Source organism: Sebastes umbrosus, chromosome 5, assembly GCF_015220745.1.
Source record: "Sebastes umbrosus isolate fSebUmb1 chromosome 5, fSebUmb1.pri, whole genome shotgun sequence".
Lineage (NCBI taxonomy): Eukaryota > Metazoa > Chordata > Actinopteri > Perciformes > Sebastidae > Sebastes > Sebastes umbrosus.
The window spans coordinates 37,060,052-37,079,142 of record NC_051273.1 but is presented as its reverse complement, the minus strand read 5'-3'; the positions used below and the strand labels follow the sequence as shown (position 1 = coordinate 37,079,142).

The 19,091-nt window shown below is 39.7% G+C and overlaps 1 protein-coding gene across 1 annotated transcript in view; it reads left to right on the top strand.

Annotated features, from left to right (window-relative positions):
- The window catches only part of patj (PATJ crumbs cell polarity complex component), a 188,088-nt gene that overhangs the window by 49,868 nt on the left and 119,129 nt on the right, over positions 1-19,091 (top strand). Inside the window, exons 19-20 of the mRNA XM_037770302.1 lie at positions 8,819-9,031; positions 9,119-9,181. Coding sequence (XP_037626230.1) covers positions 8,819-9,031; positions 9,119-9,181 — 276 coding nt within the window. The remainder of the gene's footprint in view (positions 1-8,818; positions 9,032-9,118; positions 9,182-19,091) is intronic.

Sequence of the window (19,091 nt, the reverse complement as noted above, 5' to 3'; positions counted from 1 at the left end):
TATCTCACACACTAAAGTGCAATCATGAAATATCTTGGCTTTTCCAGAAAGGTCCTCTCTTTCGTCACTTAAAGAACATTAGCAAAAGTAACATAACTATTAACATAGTTAGCTTTTACTTTCCAAAAATATCCACACATTCAAAAACAGTCTTAACTTTTTCTTTTCTTCTTTTTTTTTGAAAATGTTATATGCAAAGCATATTTTGAATATGAAAAACTGAATAAAACGAGGTAGACAGAAAATTGAATGTGTTGAGATTAAAATACAGTAAATCAGCAAAGACAAAATAACCAACAAAAACAGTTTTCAAGTTTGTTGATAACTGATAAGTTGATAAAATAAAATACAATAAATACATAGTCTTATATTCATCTTTCTTCCATGTTTAAAGTGCATACAGTATGATTTAAAAAGAAAAGTAAAAAAACAATCTGAGGTTCTGACTCCAGTATTTCACCTCAGAGTGAAACCGACTCAACAGTTTTCTCAAAATAAAAGAATCAACTTGTCTCCCTCTCACTCCCCTCTCGTTCCTCTATATCTCTCGCCCAAGGGCATGTCGGCCCAGTGTTCCTGCCAAAGTGTTTCCTGTTACTGACTCTCCGGCTGTCAGAGTCGAGTGAAAGATGGTTGGAGGCAATAAGAGAAGAGCTGATCTGTCTGTCTGTCTGGAGTCAGGCGGATAGTTTCCACTAAAATCTGACACCTTTTAAAATGGGACCAGTTTCATACCCCAAAAATGTGTTTTCTCCAAAGAGAAGCAAAACAAATTCAGGTCTACTAAAGCAGAGATACAGTGATCAAATCTACTATCACTTGGAAGTGATCAAATAGTATCAGATCCATCATACTGAAGTGACTCTGATGGACTGATGTCCAGTTGTTGTTTTCAAGGACACTGTCAGCACTATATAGCAACTTCTCATTAGAGTTTACTGTCTGTAGTGGAGGTTAATTAACTTTTAATTGAATTTTAGAAATGTAATTCATAGATTTATTAGGGCTGTCAATCGATTAAATATTTTATAGTGATTAATCTGCATGATTGTTCATAGTTAATCGTGATTAATCTTAAATTAATCACATTTTTTTATCTGTTCAAAATGTACCTTAAAGGGAGATTTGTCAAGTATTTAATCCTCTTATCAACATGGGAGTGGACAAATATGCTGCTTTATGTAAATTGTGTATATATTTATTATTGGAAGTCAATCATCAACACAAAACAATGACAGATATTGATCCAGAAACCCTCACAGGTACTGTATTTAGCATAAAACAATACGCTCCAATCATAACATGGCAAACTGCAGCCCAACAGGCAACAACAGCTGTCAGTGTGTCAGTGTGCTGACTTGACTATGACTTGCCCCAAACTGCATGTGATTATCATAAAGTGGGCATGTCTGTAAAGGGGAGACTCGTTGGTACCCATAGAACCCATTTACATTCACTGATCTGGAGGTCAGAGGTCAAGGGACCTTTTTGAAAATGACAGTTTTTCCTCGCCAAAATTTAGCATAACTTTCATATGATACCAGTATCTTCACTCCAGCTTTAAAACTCAGCCCACTACAACCTAAAAGTCACAAGTTGCGTTGATGTATTAAAGAAGTTAGTGGCGTTAAAATGAATAGAAAAAGTTAATTACGTTTTTAGAATTTATCCGAGGCATGGCAATCTTTGATGGCTCCATGCCAATGCATTTTTTCAGTATACTCCAGATGCTGACGTCATTCCTGGAGAACAGGGAGCCGGTGGAGATGTTCTGTTCTTGTTATCGCGTCATTTTCGCGTTAACTTTGACAGCCCCTAAAATTCATATAGTTTCTTGAAAATCTAAGCTCCGGTTGACCATGGCTCAGGAGGTAGAGCAGCTCATCAACTGCAGGGTTGATGGTTTGATTCCCCTCCTGCACACATGTTCAAGTGTCCTTGAAAACAGACAGAAGGGAAGTTGCAAATGTCACATGGCCCACAAATGCACAGGAAGCGATCTGCAAATGCGCAGATAGCATTCTATGTGTAGAAATAGATGCACAAATGCGTGTTTATCACTTTACATGTAAACCTTAAAATACGTATTTACAGAGTAAGTTATGTGTATTTGCAAATCACCCTGTATTTTTGTGGATGTGACTTTACACAACACAAATACAAAAACACGTTTGTGGGTAGTGAAATATTTGCAGATCATGGTACATATTTGTGAATTGTCTTCTGTGGATTACAACTATTATCTACAGATCTGCTGCGGAACCAATCGGACAAAATTCTGTAAACAAACAGGAGGGAAGTTGCAAATGTCATGTGGCCCATAAATGCACAGGAAGCGAGTTTGGGGAAATAAATAAGGGGTAAAATGCAAAGGGAAAATCATGCATAAATAAATGCATAAATACATAAATAATTACATTCATTTAAAAATAAATATAAACCAAATAAAAAATAAGTGCAAAACTAAATACATACATTTAAAAATTATTTTAAATAAAAAAACAAGTGCAAAAATAAATGCAAAACTGAATGAATAAATTAAAAATAAGAAAATTAAACAGAAGAGATAAATAAATAGAAAAGCAAATTAAAACTGAAATATATCAATTTATGTTGCATTGTTATCAATTCATTAAATGCTACATTTATTTAATACTATTTTTGCTACATTTAATGACATTAATTTATCGAGTCATTTATATATTTATTCATTTATTTCTGAATTTGGAAGGTTCCATCCTCAATACACAGTCAGCGTTCCAGTTCATCCCAAAGGTGTTGGATGGGGTTGAGATCAGGACTCTGTGCAGACCAGTCAAGTTCTTCCACACCAAACTGGGAAAACCATTTCTTTATGGAGCTGGCTTTGTGTCATGTTGAAGCAGGAAAGAGACAAATACTAACTAATAAATCATTGCATGCTGAACCATTAAGATTTGGAACTAAGAGCAGGAAAAACAGACCCAGCTTATGTAGACAGGAGTGTTCGTATACTTTTGGCCTTAAAGTTTATATTTATTATGAGACAATGGAAGAAAGTATGGGAAGTTTGTTCTTCATATTATCAAACTTCAGAGGCCCTGAAAGGTCTCGAGTATGTTTAGAATAAAAATGTAAAGTCTAAAGTTCAGTCTCAGAGCTCCTAAAATACTTTGACTGTGCTTATTTCATTTTCAGAGTTTCATTCTAACTGGCATCATAAAGGTCTCAACAACTTTGTTTAGACATTCTGCAACCTACATATCCCAAAAAAAACTCATTGTTATCTGCGCACGAAAAGCCAACCGTGGAAACATTTCACTACTTTTGGCAAAGTACATTTTTAATTTCTTTATTTTCTCTCTCACACTTTCTCCTACGTTTCTGATATCTCCACTTTTTTGACAGCAGAGGCCTTTCTTTTTCCGGAGGATCTTGTAGGAGTGAAGGACTTGAGTTCTGACTCCTCACCACCTGTAGCCATGTTGTTCATTCTAAAAATACAGCTCGGCTTTGTTCTGGCAGCCTGAAACTTGGCACGGCAGCTCGTGCTGCAGCGCGGGCGATGCCCAGGGTTCAGCACAGGGGAATTCACAAAATGTACATCCGCTCTAACCAGGAGAGGTTTTATAGTTGGTATATGAATCTCTGAAGGGTTTGGATTCGGGCAGGACCGGGCCTCCTGGTTACTCTGGTTAAACAGACGGAGCAGAGACGAGGACTTGTTTGTGGAGTTTTCCCTCTTTACTTTTGGACAAAGTTAGAGGATAAGTAGAAAAGTGCACTCAGTAGAGTGCAGATTTCCACCAGGTGTGTCTGGGGGCATGTGGGTGGACCAGGGAGTGTATGGCAGACTGTGTGTCCAGTGTGTATGCATGACAGTAGTGGGTAATGACGGGGAGACGGTACGCGGGTTATTATCAAGGTGTAACCAGAGCAGACTGTCTATAGAGAGCTCCAGGGATGATGTATTTCTGTAGGCCAACAGGAAGTTAACATCGCCCTGGTTCCCTCCACAAAAAGCCAATAGGATGTTTCCATTGGGTTTTGGATTATTGCAGAAAATAATCCCTGTGGCAAACACACGTTTATGATACTTAAACGTTCTGTTAAGCAAGATAATCTTCAGAAATGAACACCACTTCTATGATTTTTGTAGCGTAAATGCAATCAGCAGAAGTAAAAAGCTAACGTAGGCTTTAAACAAACTCCACCACGGTCGCATGAACGCGAGGCTGTAAAGGCGGACAAGTCTGCGTGATGATGTTTGGTATTAGCCACCGCCGTTTTTAAGACACATTAAGGCTTCAAAATTCACGAGTGGGGTATTTATTCGTATCTTATGTCGTAGAACAAAATGTTAAAATGTCTTCAGCTTGTGTTAACCACAGACCTGATTTCAGGCATCTAACTAAAAACCCATTCAACAAACCCATTGACTTCCACACGAGGGAACCGGAAGTGCTAAAATGCTAACTCATTTCTGGGTTTTAGGAATCATTCCTGTAGCACTCTATTAGAGACAAAACAATCAAAAAATCATTTAACAACACAAAACAATGACAGATATTGTCCAGAAACCCTCACAGGTACTGCATTTAGCATAAAACAATATGCTCAAATCATAAAGAACCAATTTGCAGGTCAAGAGACCCCTTTTTCTCGCCAAAATTTTGTTTAAGTTTGGAGCGTAATTTACTCTCGTTCTCGACAAGCTAGTATGACTTTAGAAAAACCTGAAGAATCCATTGGTATCCTTTAGGTTTTTGTAGTTTCATATGATACGAGTATCTTCACTCTAGCTTTATAACTGAGCCCGCTACAACTTAAAAATCGTTGCGTTAATGGGTTAAGTAATTTGTGGCCTTAAAACTAATTTGCGTTAATGCGTTATTATCGCATTAACTTTAACAGCCCTAATACTGTACATACAAAAATCCCTTTCATCCCAGAAGCGTCCCGGTTAAGATCTCCTTTTGTCCCCAACACATTTTCTATCACATCTAGGACGACGGGATGCTGTTAGTCTTGAGCCCTGTTGTAAACGACCACTGCTGTAATGTTTGATTGAATGAATCCACACCACTTGCATTGGCATGCAAATTTGGACAGGAACAATGCGTAATTCGTAGTGGAAACAATATTCTAAATTTTAGCAGTTGTTGATGACTTGTGGTCCCTACAGGTTAAGAGGAGTGAGGAGTCAGCTAAAACAGAGCAGTCAATAAAAACGTTTTTCTCAGAAATCGTGAATCATCACAACCACGAGAGTTGCTTGAGCAGTCATAAGTGTGCACAAAAGCTATTAGGCTGATGGGTCCAGTAATATGCGAGATTAGCTGCGAACAGACAGACACACACACGACTGAACGCATGATCCCCTCCAAATTTACGCCCGGCGGAGATAATGAATTACCTCCAGACTTCTTTTATTATTTTTAAAACTTGTTCTAAACTTCAAAAAAACTAAATGTTTCACAAAAGCTGAAAGCGCTGACTTTCCCATTTATATCCATGGCCTCAGTGAAGACCTGCATAATTAATACAACACTGGACTTAATGTTACAGGTCCTTACATTCCTAATCATTCGTTAGGAGGAACTCTTTCGGGACTAATTATAGGTTCAAATAAATGCTAAGCTAGCAGGTCAGCTGTACATCTGAAAAAAAAATCTGAAATTTCTACATGTATGAATATCATCAATGAAGAATAACTTTCTCAATATGAAATGAATGATGAATAAGATACACCTTTATTTATCAAGAGGGAAATTGCGGTGCAGCAGTTGCAGTACAAAATAAGAAAGAGTGCAAATATATACAAACAGTTATCAATAAAGTGCAAAAACAAAATGTACACAATGCCAGAAATGTAAACCGGTTAACGGTAAGATCATAAAAATAAACGGGTTGATGGTAAGAATAAATATTACTTAATACTACTTCTAAATATGATATAAAGCTGTTTTTTGATTGAAGTTCTCCTGGAAACTAACAACTGCTTATAAAAAATGAATTAAATTATTTTAAAGGAATTACAACTAACTTATTAAAATGATGGAAGAAGTTTAATAGAAGTTTGTCTCTACCCCATAATTAGTACCAAATTACATGTTTTTTTTCCCCAAAAATTTCAAGAAATTAGAAAATAATAGACCCGTGAAGCATCACCCAGTACGGCTCTGTATAGATACAAAACTCATGTTGAACACCTCACCCAAAAACTAAAATATCGGTGGGAAATTCATGAAAGGATTACACAGCTTTTGCGGCCTCTAAACCGGCACAAATTAGACAAAAAGAAGCGTCTTCAGAGAGTTGGCGGTAACTGAAGCACATTCACGAGACATTCACGGTAAGACTTTCCAGTGATCATGGCAGCAGTAATTGTAGCCAGGCGAAGGCATCATCATGCCATCTTCTTTTACAGTCTGAAGGTGTGTGTTTGAAAACACCAACAGCACTGACAGACTGGGGCATTAAATCCCAAATATGGTTTCTCTCGGTCACGTTTAAATTTCTTGCCTGAAGTTTTGAGGAATGCCTCTGCCCCTCGTCTCGCCTGAAAACGTAATGTTTCTCTTTCTCTCTGCCGTCGTTCGGCCTACTGTGTTCTTGGTGCAAAGACATCTTTATATTTTGCCACATGGATAATTGAAATCAGACGCAAAAAGGGCAAGTTGCACTCAGTTACAAAACTTTATGAGCACGTTTGCGCTGTAATGTCATTAGCGCAATATCTTTTGTGAATCGGAACTTGACACAGGGAAGATAGCGGTTGAAGGTGATGCACAATGTGATGTAAGTCTTATATTAGAGCAAAGCTTGTTTCTCTTCTTAAAAACAGAAACAAACATCATACAATCAACTTTACTTTATTAACTATACTATTAATAAGGTCTTGTTATCTATAACTCATAATAAGTTGTTATTAACTGTAGTTGAGTTCATAGCGAATAACAACAGACACTTTGGGGAACTTGAAATAGTAATTTAACTGCGGGCTGAAAAGCAGTTTCTCTGTGTCATCTCTGGGTGCACTGTGACGACACCCAAAGTGATGTCCCTGTGTACTGACACACCCTGGAGCACACTTTGACATCAGAGCAGCAAAAACAAGATTTTCAGAGGGTGTTCTTTAAAGCATTGCTTGCTGATATTTTTGATACTATTTGTAATTTGAGAATTGAATTTCTGACTTAACCTTTGGGAATAACAATCTAAGCTCAAAGTTCCACTTACTATTCATTTGGAGCTTTCAGCTTCATCTCACAGTCTTCAGCGAACAGACGCCAAAATCCATCCTTGGACAGAGACGAGGGTTTATGATCTTTACGCAAGTGATTAACATATAGAACACACAGAAACTTGTGATGATGATTGATGGTGCACAAAAGAAACGCACCCTCAGAGCAAAGTGAGCATCCAGCAGTTGAACCCAAAGAGTGTTTACAGACTCAAACAGATAAGATTTAAGACGATCCACGGCCTGAAACGTTAGCATATTGGATTATTAGATGTTATTTTAACTACTGAGAGCTGGTTGGAAACCAGACGGTTAAGATTCTGTCCTGTTGTTGCTTTAGATCTGAGCTGCTGAACTGAGCATGAAAGGGTCATTTTGCACTTCAAAGTTTTTAAGTCATCAAACTCTAAACTTCTCTTCTTCTGTGGACAGTTTTCATTTTAAACATTTAAATGTATCTCCTTAAATCTGGTCATTTGTCTTTCCTCCCTCCATTCGTTTAGCTTGACCTCCTTATTGTTGGTTTCTGTAAAGTTTGATGATCATGAGGTGAAGCCTCTTCTTCCATCGACCTCCCCTCTGCATGTTTGTGTGTTGTTGTGTTTGTTTGGATGGATTTTCTGTCATTTCTCTGGTCTCTGTCTCCCCCTGCCTGTCTCTCTGCTGCTTTGCTTTCCTGTCTCTCTCTGCTGAGACTCAGTCTGAATGATGGGATGATAACTGTCTTCCTCTCTCTGACTTTCTCTCCTGTGATGGGGGAGGAAGAGGAGGAAGAGGAGGAAGAGGGGCGCTTTCTGTACCTCACAGCTCTTGAGCTCGTATCACACCTGTGTCACACTCTCCGACAGGTTCAAAGGCAGAGATGTAGTCTGAGTTTTATGGTCCAGTTTGTTTCCTGGAAGGTTGCTGGATTGGACCCCCTGCTGACAAACAGACGGGTGGCCTCCAGTAGAGGATTGTTCACGGGTCTTTAGCTCAGTGGTTCCCAAAGTGTGTGCCAAGAATGTGTTCATTTCCATCTTTTTTTGTATGGGTTTTCAATAACATCTCAACTGATCTCAACATGGCTGCCGGGTCTCAAACTTTCTCATTTTACAGTTAAACAGTACACTACAAGATGATTCTGAAAACATTTGAGGCGAGAAATAGGCATTAAAGTAACAGAATATTGATTCATATTGACACATTATTGATCAGTGCTGCCCAGTTTGACTGTCTGGTCGGAGTTTGCGAATGACTGACATTGTAAATACTGTCAGGACATAGTGACCGTTTTACAAAAATAACTTTTTTTAATCATATTTGCTCCAATTCTACGCACTGCAGCTTTAAGTGGAAATTTTTGAAATAAAATATTGAACTTGCATTAATAAAAAGCTTGTTTAAAAAGATAACGTTTAGAGAATTGATTTGAAAGATGTCACTGACTCTGCACGCCTCGGATCTTCAGGCAGAGTTCCAAAGCCTGATTTGGTTTGTGTTTTTCTTTGATGACGTCTATCTCTTGTATTTATCTCGTACAGAGGCTGAATGTACTTAATCTAAGTAGCCAGATGAATATAACGTAACGGTGATCTTTAACTCTGTGTCCAGGACCCGCTGGATCCCGGTCGGTGTGTGATGGTGATCCGTTCTCTGGTCCCCGGCGGTTCAGCAGAGCATCACAGGGGTTTACTTCCCGGAGACCAGCTGGTGTCGGTCAACCAGACCCAGTTGGACCTGCTCACCCTGGGCCAGGCCGTGGAGGTCCTGAAGTCTGCCCCGCCTGGCACAGTCCGCCTGGGCATCCGCAAGCCTCTGGTGGTGGTAGGTCTCCACCTTCTAGTTTCTAATGAATGACATTTTCTTCAGGTGCAGCTTCATGTGTTTATTCTGTCTGAACTATTTGTGCAGTTGGAGGGACCAGAGAGGAGCAGCCAAGTGTCTCCCAACAACACACAACTGCCTGTGCCAAAGGTAACACACACACACACACACACACATTTATCTTGTACATTTTATGACCAAATGTATGCAGATCCCCATCCACATCCTTCAGTGTACTGTCAATTCACTCCTTAATCGTTTTGTCTATAAAATATCAGAAATTAGTGGAAAAAATACCCTTTAAAATGTCCCACAGTCTAAGGCAAGGGTCTCTAACAAGTAGCTTATGAGCTACCATTAGCTAAAGGTTCAAAGAATATCTACATAAATGTAATAACACAAAGTTTATTTGTAAACCTGTTTACATTTCTATCCAATCAAAGTCACATACATCCTTCTGGCAGAAAATGATTATTTGCCAATTAAACATGTGTGTCTGATTTGCGGTGCGAGCGTGTCAGTCGGTAAAAGATGTAACGTTGAGCAACACTTCACCAAAGTCCACGGCAACTTTTCATGGGACTTTCTGGCTGTTAGCAGTCTACGAACAGGGCGGGATTGTAATAGAGGTGATGACTGCGGTGGCTGAAACGTTATTGAAGGACCGTAAAAGTAAGACAGAAATGATGTCTGCTATTGGCGATGTACACCTTGGTGCTACGAGTAGCTCTCGGCAACTTGTCAAATTAACTCTCCGAGGAAAAAAAGGTTGGAGACCCCTGGTCTAAGGTGATCTATTTAGATTTATAGAACTTGTTTTATTCGAACAACAGTCAAAAAATCCAAATATATTTAGTTTACAATCACATATAAGAAGAACATCAAATCCTGACATTTGAGAGGCTGGAACCAGAGGAAAAATTCATATTTTTATTTTCTTTATTTTAATCATTGCAGATCTTGTCTGTTATTCTTGGTTGTAGGGAAATCTTGATGCTGCAACATGCAGTGATAATTTAAATCAGTGGTTCCCAACCTTGTGTCTGGTCCCCCCTTAGTGGGGCGCCAAAGATCACAGGGAGGGATTTGTCTGCTCTGAGGTTGTCAAAATTAGATTTGCTCATGTATAACTAAAATCATAATAACTTTACTTTCTGGATAATTTATACAGAAGTCTGTATATAAAACTATTTTTAATATATATTTTTTTGCTACTTAGGAGGCCACATTCTGTTTAAATCTGGTATTTCTGCTCAGGTGCAGATAAAGATCAGGCTACACTAATATTATTAGTATTATACTTTTTGTAGAATTAGATTCTAGTGGTGGCTGCATAGGATTGTTTCAGACTCGTGTGATCCAAAAATCTCCAACAACTGAAGGCCCTTTCAGACACAACGGCACCACTACGCTCTGAAACCCGTTATTTCCAACGGCTTTCGCCACGCCACGACGGCTTTGCTGTGATACTGTGATGTGCGGCAAACGCAGCTCAAACCGCGCAGCGATGTCGCAAGCAGCACTCCTCCGCTGGGAAAAGACATTTGGTGTAGCTCTATTGCCGTAAACAGTAGGGCTTATGGCTTATAGACGCTGTACAGCGCCAGAAACAGGTTGGGATAACGAAAAGAAAAAAAAGTGTAAAAGAATTGCCATAAATGGGGAGAATTGTGACCCCAGGAGGAAACCGGGAGAGGGCAATGAAAAACGGGTGTCTCCCGGGATAATAAGGAGGGTTGGCAAGTATGACAATAATGCATCAACAATCACTCGTGACTGCAGTTCAATTTTATGACTGTTGAGGCACCAAATAGAGGTCATATAATCATTAGAAACTGATAGTGTAGTGTAGCATACATATATGATACAGATATTGTGTTCCAAAAAAATACAGGTTGGCTCACTGTGGGCAGATATTCATCTCTCTAACACATGATGCATTCATATGTGCGCTTACACACATAAACACACAGACACACACATAGAAACGGAGAGGGAGTCTACGTTACCATGTGGTAACCAAGGATAACCTCTTTCTCTTTACGACATACTTCACTCACCCTTCACTCAGTCAGTAAGAGAAACAGTCTCATTCTCAGTCAGATAAACAGCTGCAAGAATTAATTTTTTCTCTTGTGGCTGGTTGCAACTTTACGCATGAAGCATTTTATTGCGCGCATGGTAGTGCAGAGCCCTCTGTCCAGTTCCCATTCAGTCAGGAGTAGGCTACCACACAAAGTGTGTGGCTTGAGTCCCGGTAAGCCCATACATTAACACAGCAGTGGGTGTTGTACTCTGTACAGATTGTAAAGCCCTTTGAGGCATATTTGTGATTTGTGATTTTGAGCTTTATAGATAAAATGAACTAGAGGACATTCATATCCAACACCAGATCTTTCAACAGAGAATGGTTATCTCTCTCTCTCTCTCTCTCTCTCTCTCTCTCTCTCTCTCTCTCTCTCTCTCTCTCTCTCTCACTCTCCCTCTCCCTCTCCCTCTCCCTTGCTTTCTCTGAGATGTTAATCAAGTCACTCCAGACTAATTGGACCATTAAGATTTTCTCCTCTTTCACATCATTCTCTCCCTCCCTCTTCCTCCCTCTTCCTCCTCCTCGCTGCCTCTTCCCTCCATCTCTCTTCATCTTCCACAGTTAAATCTCTTCTTTCTCTTTATCTCTTCCCTCTTAACTCATTTCACTCCAGTTTACTTTATTGGTCCGGGTATCAGAGGAACAGCGCTGCAGAGGCATTTGATTATAAAGAAAAGCAAATAGAGAAATAAATAGATGTAAATAAATATGTGGAGCATGACAGGAACGGATGAGAAATGGATGCAGAGTTCAGACTGGATTTATCTCCGTGGAAACATCCAACAGGTTCAGGCTGAATTTATCTCTCTGCTGTAAAACAAGACGATACAAACACTGATAACTGGAAGAGAATATGATATGACAAATACTTCACTGTCCAGATAATTACAGTTCATAAATGAAATGTTTTTGTTTTTTGGTTGTCACATCTCTTCTGAAGTTTTTTACAGAAAGATGAAACGATAGGAGTCAAGAAAGAGAACCAGAAAGTATAAACTGTACGAAGACTGTCTTGGTAGTTAAATTAATATACGATATTGTACAAGGGTGCACAGTAGATACTGACCGACACTGGATTTATGAGGCCGATATTTTGTTTATTTATTTATATTTTATAATATAATATATTTGAGAGTTTAGAAAATAAGATTTATTCACCAATATTACTTTTTTTTTGGCATAAACACACAACATAAGTGATCATTTTTCATCAGGATCCCTTACATTTAATTCGCAAAGAATTATGTCCAAGATATGTACCAAGCATTACCATTATTTTTTCACAGTGAAGACACGGGCAGGAAGCATGGAGGGAATGTTATACATCACATCAGACACGTTTTTGACATTTTTGCACTGTATTTTGTTTGTTGTATCGACAATCACTCATGACTGCAGTTCACACTTTGTGCAGCAACAAATACAACTAAGTAACAGTATATGATCACTATAAACTAGGGCTGTCAATCGATTCAAATATTTAATCGCGATTGATTGCATGATTGTCCATAGATAATAGTGATTAATCACAAATGAATCGCACATTTTCTTTATCTGTTGAAAATGTAAAGGGAATTTGTCAAGTATTTAATACTCTTATCAACATGGGAGTGGACAAATATCCTGCGTTATGCAAATGTATGTATAGATTTATTATTGGAAATCAATTAACAACACAAAACAATGACAGATATTGTCCAGAAACCCTCACAGGTACTGCATTTAGCATAAAACAATATGCTCAAATCGTAACATGGCAAACTGCAGCCCAATAGGCAACAACAGCTGTCAGTGTGTCAGTGTGTTGACTTGACTATGACTTGCCCCAAACTGCATGTGATTATCATAAAGTGGGCATGTCTGTAAAGGGGAGACTCGTGGGTACCCATAGAACCCATTTACATTCACTGATCTGGAGGTCAGAGGTCAAGGGACCCCTTCGACAATGGCCACGACAGTTTTTCCTCGCCAATATGTAGCGTAAGTTTGGAGCATTATTTAGCCTCCTTTGCAACAAGCTGGTATGACAGGGTTGTACCGATGGATTCATTAGGTTTTCTAGTTTGTATCTTCACTCTAGCTTTAGAATTGAGCCCGCTCCAACCTAAATATTGAAAGTTGCGTTAACGTGTTAACACGGCATTCACTTTGACAGCCCCACTCAGTTAACAGAGGGAAATATGGTTGGAAAGTTGTCATGCATCTTTTTCTTTCCAAGGCTTTTACTCTGAAGCAGCATCAGGAGATGCATGTTGTAATGTTGGTAAACTTTTCAGGCGTAGTGAACTATGGGAAAAAAAATTAACAACTTTGCAGGAAATTGGATTATATTTGCATATTTAGTTTTTAGCCAAAGTGGTGATTACATATCAAAGCTGACCTATCCATGAAATCTGTTGTAGTGTTTCTGATAACAGACAAAAGGAACCGAAACATGATCTTCGTGTTGGTGATAAATCAGCGTATCATCTACAGTTTGGACTCTGGGTTGCTATGAACACATTTCTCTTCAGGAACTCGTGTTTTCTTCCTGTATTCAAATCTTTTAGTTCATCTCACCTCTGCAGTCATACCTCTTCTTCCTTCATTTCCCTCCTCTCTCTTTCACCTCCTTCCTTACCTCTTTTCTCTATCATCTCTCTTCTCTTTCATCTCCTCCTCTCTTTCACCTTCTTTCACCCTCTCTCTCTCCTCTCCTTAATCTCTCCTCTCCCTCCTCTCTGTCTCTGTGAAGCTGCTGACTCAGCTGGATGGCTGGATGGTATAAAGTGCTCTATCAGCTCAACCAGCAGCATCTCTCTCTTAAGTGAGTCGGGGGGGTGGAAAGGGTTTGGGGGGTACTCTGAGGACACTTTGGTCCTCCAGCATCAGTACACGCAGTACTGCAGTACTCCCAGCGAATACTACTGCAGTACTGTTCTTCTGTCTCTTTTGCCGAACTATAAGTGGTTCATTAAATAAAATGTGTCTTTAGCATATTGTCTTTGCTCTCCTGTAACAGTGAAATCATCAGGATGTGTTAAGCAAAGCAAGCAGGACTTGAGAGGAAATATTTAAAAAGAGTATTATTAGTATTTCTTTCTGAACACAACAAATGTGTTCAATTGATGTACAGTTTTTTTCTTTATTAGACTTTATGGAATCCTTCAAAATAAATTCATCATTTCCAAGCCGCTGTTTGTAGACTGAGAGAAAAGGCTTTTAGATTATTTATCTGAAATCGAACTCCTGGAATTATTAGTTTTTAATCTTGTGCACAGAAATTATTATCCTTTGCATGTTGTGTTCATTGTTCAGTACAGAAGTCTCATTAAGATCCTTATCTTGAAGAGATATACAGTAGATCATAAAGGGATAGTTTGGGTGTTTTGAAGTGGGGTTGATGAGATACTTACCCATAGTAGGTGTATTACCTCCAGCAGATGATGGTCGGCACGCCCCCAGCTTGGAGAAACAGACAGGAGCACCGACACTGGAGCAAAGCATTACAGTGCTGTGGACGGGGACGGCAGAAAAACATATTTTAATCACCTAAAAGAAATGCTCACCTAAAAAAATCTATATCCACTACGCTATATTTAGAATATTTTCACCTCTTTCTCTTGCCGTCAGACAGACTTTTCCATCTCTTTTCTGGCGGGGAACTGAACTGAAAATGAAACTTAACTATGCTCTCTCTGATAAAACCAGTATAGATACGTTTCACTTTCAGTTCAGTTCGCCATCAGAAAATATTCGAAATATAGCGTACACTGAAATGGATATTAATGTTTTTAGGTGAGTCTTTCTTTTAGGTGGCTAAAATACATTTTCTGCATCCCCGTCCACAGCACTACATTGCTTTGCTCCGGTGTCGGTACTCCTCTTTGTCTCTCCAAACTGGGGGAGTGCCGACCTTCATGTACTCTAATAATACACCTACTATGGATAAGTACCTCATACAACCCCACTTCAAAACACCCAAACTATCTCTTTTAACTATCCCTTTTAACATCTTGAAAGCACATGATGATAATGTGGGTGTTCTAATTTTTTTTACGTACAAGTTATTATCTTGTGAATTTATATGTGCATTTTGTATGAAGATATTGAGGGCACTCGGTATCTTACACACAGAAGATAATACACTAAATTGAATGTGGAACACAATAATTTGTGTGCAACATAAGTCGTATGTTTTAAAAATGATCTTGCTCGAGTTAAAATGCTTATCTTTGTGCGAAAAAGATAAAGAAATCGGGCGCCTGGGTTAGCTCAGTTGGTAGAGCAGGCGTCCATGTATCAAGGCTTGGTCCTGACCGCGGCGGCCCGGGTTCGAATCCGGCCTGTGGCCCTTTCCGCTTCCACTCTCTCTCTCCCCCCTTTCAAGACTCTATCCACTGTCCTGTCAATAAAAAAAAATGGAAAAATGCCCCCAAAAAAATAACTTTAAAAAAAAAAAAAAGATAAAGAAATCTTGTTATCATGAGATAATCATTTTCAATAACTGAACACAAAATTGTAAATTATGAATTGAGATCTCTTGTGTAGAAAAGTTATTGTCTACTTTTTTGCACAGCGCACATATCCAAGATGATACGATTGTTATATCAATATCAGAATCTATATGTTAATTGGACAAATGAAGATCTTATTAACTTTAACACACGAAATAAAGAAAGCACTAAATATATTAATGTCATAAACAGACATCCTCATCATCCTCCGTCCTGTCTTCACATTCAGCTAAAGTGCCACTTTACCCCTGTACTCTACTGTACTCTACTGTACTCTGCTGTACTCTACTGTACTCTACTGTACTCTGCTGTACTCTGCTGTACTCTACTGTACTCTGCTGTACTCTACTGTACTCTACTGTACTCTGCTGTACTCTGCTGTGCTCTACTACAATCTGCTACACTCTACTGTACTCTGCTACAATCTACTGACCTCTGCTGTACTCTACTGTACTCTGCTACACTCTGTTTTACTCTACTGTACTCTACTGTACTCTGCTGTACTCTACTGTACTCTGCTACAATCTACTGACCTCTGCTGTACTCTACTGTACTCTGCTACACTCTGCTTTACTCTACTGTACTCTACTGTACTCTGCTACACTCTATAGTACTCTGCTGTACTCTACTGTACTCTGCTACACTCTGCTGTACTCTGCTACACTCTGCTGTACTCTGCTGTACTCTACTGTACTCTGCTACACTCTATAGTACTCTGCTGTACTCTACTGTACTCTACTGTACTCTACTGTACTCTGCTACACTCTGCTGTACTCTGCTGTACTCTATTGTACTCTGCTACACTCTATAGTACTCTGCTGTACTCTACTGTACTCTACTGTACTCTGCTACACTCTATAGTACTCTGCTGTACTCTACTGTACTCTACTGTACTCTGCTACAATCTACTGACCTCTGCTGTACTCTACTGTACTCTGCTACACTCTATAGTACTCTGCTGTACTCTACTGTACTCTACTGTACTCTGCTACACTCTGCTGTACTCTGCTGTACTCTACTGTACTCTGCTACACTCTATAGTACTCTGCTGTACTCTACTGTACTCTACTGTACTCTGCTACACTCTATAGTACTCTGCTGTACTCTACTGTACTCTACTGTACTCTGCTACAATCTACTGACCTCTGCTGTACTCTACTGTACTCTGCTACACTCTATAGTACTCTGCTGTACTCTACTGTACTCTACTGTACTCTGCTACACTCTGCTGTACTCTGTTGTACTCTACTGTACTCTGCTACACTCTATAGTACTCTGCTGTACTCTACTGTACTCTACTGTACTCTACTGTACTCTGCTACACTCTACTGTACTCTACTGTACTCTACTGTACTCTGCTACACTCTGCTGTACTCTGCTGCACTCTACTACACTCTGCTGTACTCTGATGTACTCTGCTACACTCTACAGTACTCTGCTGTACTCTACCGCACTCTACCACACTCTGCTGTACTCTGCTACAATCTACTGACCTCTGCTGTACTCTACTGTACTCTGCTACACTCTGCTGTACTCTACTGTACTCTGCTACACTCGACTGCACTCTACTGTACTCCACTGTTCTATACTGTACTCTGTTTTACTCTGCTGTACTCTACTTTACTCTACTTTACTCTGCTCTACTATACTGAACTCCACTGCACTCTGCTGCACTTTACTGTACTCTTCTGTATTATGCTGTACTCTACTGTATTCTACTCTACAATACTCTAGTCTGTTGCACTTTGCTGTACTTTACTGTACTCTATTGTTCTCTACTGTGCTGTACTGTACTCTGCTGTACTGTACTCTATTGTTCTCTACTGTGCTGTACTCTGTTGTACTGTGCTGTACTCCACTGCACTCTGTTGTACTCTACCTTACTCTACTGTACTCTGCTGCACTCTACTGTACTCTACTTTACTGTGCTGTACTCTTCTGTACTCTACTGTACTATACTGCACTCTGCTGTACTCTGCTGTACTCTGTTGCACTCTGCTGTACTCTGCTGTACTATACTGTACTCTGTTGCACACTGCTGCAATCTACTTTACTCTGCTGTACTCTGCTGTACTCTGCTGTACTCTATTATACTCTGCTGCCCTTTGCAGTACTCTATTGTACTCTACTATACTATGCTGCACTGCTGTACTCTGCTGCCCTCTGCTGTATTTTACTGTACTCTGTTGTGTTTTACTGTACTCTACTGTACTCTGCTGTATTCTACTCTACTCTGTTGTGTTCTACTGTACTCTACTGTACTCTGCTCCCCCCTTGCTGTACTTTACTGTATTAGATTTTACTCTGCTGTACTCTCCTTTACTCTGCTGTACTATATTGTACTCAGCTGTATTCTACTGTTCTCTGTTGTGTTCTATTGCACTCTGCCGTACTCTACTGTACTCTCCTGTGTCCTGTGTTGTACTGTGTTACTTTCTGTCCTCCCGCAGTATCTGCCGCGGCCGTCCTCTGTGCTGCCGTTTTATTTCCTGTTTTATATGCAGCCCATTTGGCTGAAGAGGGTTTTTCACAGCCCACAGGTCTCTGATGGGTTTCCATAAAGACAGCCGGGTTGGTGCTGTCACTTCACCGCCGGATCGTTCTCGGTCACGCCAGCCCGCTGACCAGAGAGAGACCCCCGTTACACATCCACACCTCGTTAACTTTTAGAGGTCATATGTAGAAGACTGCTGCTGCTGTAGTTACAGGCTGCGATCACATTATTCTGATCTTCTTTGTGCAGATAAAGTGCTGCAGCGAGTCACAGTTCAAACCCAGTCAAACATGAATACAAGAGAGAAAACAAGCAGCTTTACAGGCGGCAAACAGCAGAGAGCTGTCAGACAACACAGTAACACCAACCGTCAACTTTTACTCTGGTTCTTGTAAAAGAAACGTCTGCCACCAACACCGTTACTGTGTTCACTTCAAGTCCTTTTATTGTTCATTTTATTGACCCACTTTGGACAGTTTTCTGATTTCATGTCTCCTTTAACAGCCAAACAGACGAGGACATTAACTCGTCTTATTTCAACTGACGGAACCTGATTATGTAGACGTTTAAAGATCCACAGTTTTGAAAGGTTTGTGACTCTTGGCAAAAAAAAAAAAAATCATCAGTCGTAGTTGTGTATTGTTGTCTTCCAAATAACTCAGTCCAAAGTCTGACTGAAACTGAACAACAACAAAAAGGGATCTGAACCACTGAATAGTTTTTATGCCTCTGAGCAGGCGACAGCCATGGCCAGAGGCATTATGTTTGAACGCGATATCTCAGGAACGCCTGGAGGGAATTTCTACAAATTTGATGCGAACGTACACTTGGACTCACGGATGAACTGATTCAATTTTGGTGGTCAAAGTCACTGTGACATCACGTCTGTCCCATTCTCGTGGATGCGATATCTCAGGAACGCCTTGAGGGAATTTCCTCAAATTTGGCAAAAACATGCAATCGGACTCAAAGATACACTGA